Source organism: Triticum urartu, chromosome 5 (genome assembly GCF_003073215.2).
Source record: "Triticum urartu cultivar G1812 chromosome 5, Tu2.1, whole genome shotgun sequence".
In the NCBI taxonomy this organism is placed as follows: Eukaryota; Viridiplantae; Streptophyta; class Magnoliopsida; order Poales; family Poaceae; genus Triticum; species Triticum urartu.
Genome location: NC_053026.1, coordinates 446,834,670 through 446,838,941, shown reverse-complemented (window position 1 = coordinate 446,838,941; position 4,272 = coordinate 446,834,670). Strand labels below are relative to the sequence as shown.

General features: G+C 41.1%; 1 protein-coding gene across 1 annotated transcript; it reads right to left on the bottom strand.

Moving 5' to 3' along the window:
- Positions 1-672: 672 nt before the first annotated feature.
- LOC125556207 lies at positions 673-1,302 on the bottom strand. The gene has a single exon (XM_048718988.1). The coding sequence runs from the start codon at positions 1,123-1,125 to the stop codon at positions 883-885; it is 243 nt and encodes an 80-aa protein (XP_048574945.1). The 5' UTR covers positions 1,126-1,302; the 3' UTR covers positions 673-882.
- Positions 1,303-4,272: the final 2,970 nt, after the last annotated feature.

Sequence of the window (4,272 nt, the reverse complement as noted above, 5' to 3'; positions counted from 1 at the left end):
CAATTTTTAGGCCTGCTCGTTTATGGAACAAGGATGTCTTAACATATACCATCGTATGCGTGTGATTCTAAACAACATGATCATTGAAGAAGGGAGATATGGCTATCTCCGTTGACTATGAAAATATTGGCACAATCTTCAGGCATACAAAACTGTCTCAAGCATTTCTAGGCGTACCGATAGATTGAAGACCGGGTCATTCATCGTCAACTGAAGGAGAATCTTATTGTGCATCACTGACGGCTACCTCAGAGACAACATGCTTAAATTTCTTTAGAATTTATTTACTTTTACTTGAACAATTTATTTAATTGGATTCTTTGTTGTATTTCCTATCAGCGTTTGTTAATAATAATATTTGTTGAATTATTGCACTGTTTGACCTGAATTATTGCAATAGTGTAGAAAGCTAAAACAAAGAAAAATATATGGATGTTGCATTACGCCGGCTCTATATTCGCGTAGACTCCGCAACCTCCAACACATTGTGAAACACATTGTATATATGCATTATAAAGGCTGTGATTATGACAGCTTTGCTAGAATTGGTCTTATATCAATGGACCATTGTACACATCGGTCTGAAATGTAAGTATAAAACGCCAAAAGATCGATCTTAGACGTCGAATGAAACGACAAGTTTTCGTTCTGAATCCAGTTTTATTTCACGTCAGAAGAACGCAAGCACCCGACCGGGAAATGCCGGTCAGGTCTGCGTGGCACATCCACACTTACAAAATCACCGATGGAAAAGATCAATCAACTAAAAAGCGCAGCACTAAAATTATTAACCGACACGCATGCGCGACACTAGCGCGCACGGATCACAAACTCATCATCTTGGAAGAAAAGGAAGTGATCGAACGAAGATCGGCCCACGGTTCAGCGCCTGGCGGGCGCGGGGTCGGCCTTGATGCCGCTGGTCGGGTCGGGGTCCACGGGCGGGGTAGCGCCCCCGGCGACCGCCGAGGCGGCCTGCGTGCCGGCGCTCTTGGCCGCCTCGGCCCCGCCGGCGACCTCCTTGGCGAAGGGGATGGACTCCGGGCTGCTGTCCGCGGCGGCGAGCGGCGCCGCGGCGAGGGCGGCGAGCAGCAGGAGGGCCGCGAGGGCGAGCGCGCGAGACATGGCCAGGGCGTGCGGTAGTCGAGTGCTCGAGTTGCTGGCAGTGCGGGGCGGGAGAGGACGGTGCACCGTGCTGGAGCGTGGGCGGGCGTATATATATGAGCAAGGGCGGGAAGGGAAGGCCAAGGTCCGCCGCGGAGCGCGGCCTTGGTGATGGCGGGTGGCCGCGCGCCAGGGAGGGGCTTGCATGCTTGGCATTGGCTGGTGATCCCGTGGACATGTGCCCTGGTGCTGTTCTTCTTGCATGCTAATGGCTTGACCATTTCTTGGACATTCCGAGCCTCTTGTGCTGGGTAGCATGCATGTTTAGGGCTTCTTTGAATCAAAGGATTCTCACAGAAATTTTGAAGGATTTAAATCCTTAAAAAAATTTCTTATGTAGGTTGTTTCATTCGTAGGATTGTAAACCATAGGAATTTTTTTATGAGATTCATTTGCACTAGATTTTATAGAAATTTTTTCATCCACTCAAACCTCTTTAAAAGAATCCTACGTTTCTCCTATGTACAATTATACACTCATTCAATCCTGTAGCATTCAAGATGATATGCCACTCTAATCCCACGTTTTTCCTATTCCTGCGTTTTGGAAATTTTATGAATCAAAGAGACCCTTACTTCTTTAATTGTGGTCGTGCAGAATGTTAGGACACTACGAGCATACATGTCCTCTCCCCCGCTAATCTCTACTGATTTTCACTGTTTGATCCTCTCTGATTTTCAAGCCAGCCATCTCAACCCGTAAAATCTTTATGTAAATATGAGTCCGTAGATGTACCATTGCTCGATTATTATGGGCATCATCTCGCTCCGTACCCCTCATCCATTGCTTTTAACTCGGACCGAGAAACTCACAGTTAGGAATTGATAATTCTAATTGTTTATATCTTTATCTCACGGAAATTGGATAATCATATGTTTTATAAACTATGAAGAGTGGTGCCCTTACCCCGCAGATTTTGCTAGATGAGTGCCAGTTTTCGAGGGAACATATCCGAAATCTTGGTTGCTCTCATCTCCATTGTGTTCCGAACCAAACATGATCGACCACAAGATGGCTATCCCTGTCTCATTCAGAAATACTCGGTGAACCAAGCACGCTTAGTCGTAGAACTGTGCAACTAAGTAGTATTTGGGCATTTCTCGGTCTACAAATGCACATAGAGTTGCGCCCGACTTTAAGCTCATCCGGTTTAAAAATGACATGTTTATTAGGTGGCAAGAAGTTAGTTAATCCACCCCAAGTAGTTATCTTCTATATCTAAATAATTAGCCTCCACTAACTTATTTTCCTCAACATGGTACACATGCTATATGAGCATGCCAACATGCATGAAAAATACTCACCACAACATGCAAATATGCATGGAAAAAGATTTTGCTAAATAGTTGTATATACTAAATCATATGTATTATAATTTTAGTTCTTATACTGTTATTTTATTTTATATCTAATATCTAGCCTCTACTAACCTATTTTTCTCACCATGCACACATGCCACTTGAACATGTAATGAGAAATGTCCACCTCAACATGTAAATATGCACGGGAAAAGACTCAAATCAATGATTACATATAGCGATTCATATGTATTTTAAATTTTAGTTCATATATTAGTAATATAAAATCCTACTCATATCATCTAGTATTAAGTAAGAAAAACTTGTAACTTGATTGTTGCAATAAGGATAACTTCATCTTACTGGGAGGTCGGTATCAATCAAAACCGTGACATGTATCCAAATATAATACTAAAGAAGTACGATGAAAATCGGAATTACAACAAATTGTCTTAGTGAGGCTTCTAAAAGGGAAACAAGAACATCAAGAGACATAGAAAGAAGCACCAAAAGACATATGTGGTACATGAATTTATATGGAGTTCTCTTTGTAAGTATTCCCTCTGTAAACTAATATAAGAGTGTTTAGATCACAGAAGTGATCTAAACGCTCTTATATTAGTTTACAGAGGGAGTACTGTATACATGGACCCATTATATAAAATCGTAAAAAGAAAAACTACCATGTGTATGTGGGGTTTATCATCTGGAATTTCAAGATTAAAGTGGATTATACTTAAAGCCCATATATGTGAATAATACATTGGAGCCTAGAATATAAGATTAGAATATCATGCCTTTTTCTTTCGACCAAGAAAAGATGCCAGTGGTGTCATATATTCTATTCAAGCACAAATTACGCTGAGTATAACAAAGCCCTCAGGGATAAAATCTGCCATAGGGAAGCGCATCCGTGGCGAACAATTACAGTGGGCCAAAAATGCTACAAATCAAACAACGAATATACTCCAAAATAACCATCAACTATCCTCCAAATTAAATACCTACACAAGCCTTTAGTACACTTTTTTTACAGAATTATGATCCCCCGAAATACATATGCAGATTTTTTGAATAAAAAAGGATGTGTAGTATGGTTATGGCGGAACTGTCTCTAATTTTATATGTCTCGTGTTTTTTTTCTGACTTGGAACACATGTTCCAAGTGTGATTTTAAGATCTTGTACGTCTATATATGGGATTATGGAGTGTAATTTCTTTCACGTGTAGTAATCCTTTTCTTTCTTTCTTGGATTTGCTAGAAGTTGTTTCGACGGCTATTTGTCTACGGTGAAACACCCTAAATTAGGACCGCAATAGCCAAGAGCCATTTCCAGCCAGCATGGCATTTGTGAAAGGCGTGGCTAGCAGTCTTGGTAGGAGGAGTGGCATTTTCGCAAAACTTCCAATGCAGTTTGTTTAATTAACGGCAGTTTTGTGCAGGAACCTGCCACCATCATTTAGATTGGGCGTTCGTCAGGATTGGGCTTCTGACAAATGTTCACTAGATAGCATTTTCACCGAATTATTGTTGCGTTCAATTAGGGCATATGAGAATGTGTGTTACTTAAAAATGATTTGCAAACTGGAGGGAGCCATATATATGGTAACACAGAAATATTTGACTCAGTAAATACTGTTATTACAAATAACACGAATTAAGGAACACGGCTCACAATAACACTTGAAAAGACGGAAAAACCAAAATTTGAATTACGACGGCATCCTCCTAGCAGGGCAACAGGCCTACACGTAGCAGTATTATTATTATTATTGTCTCGAAACTAAAATCCATGCGGACGATCTGGTC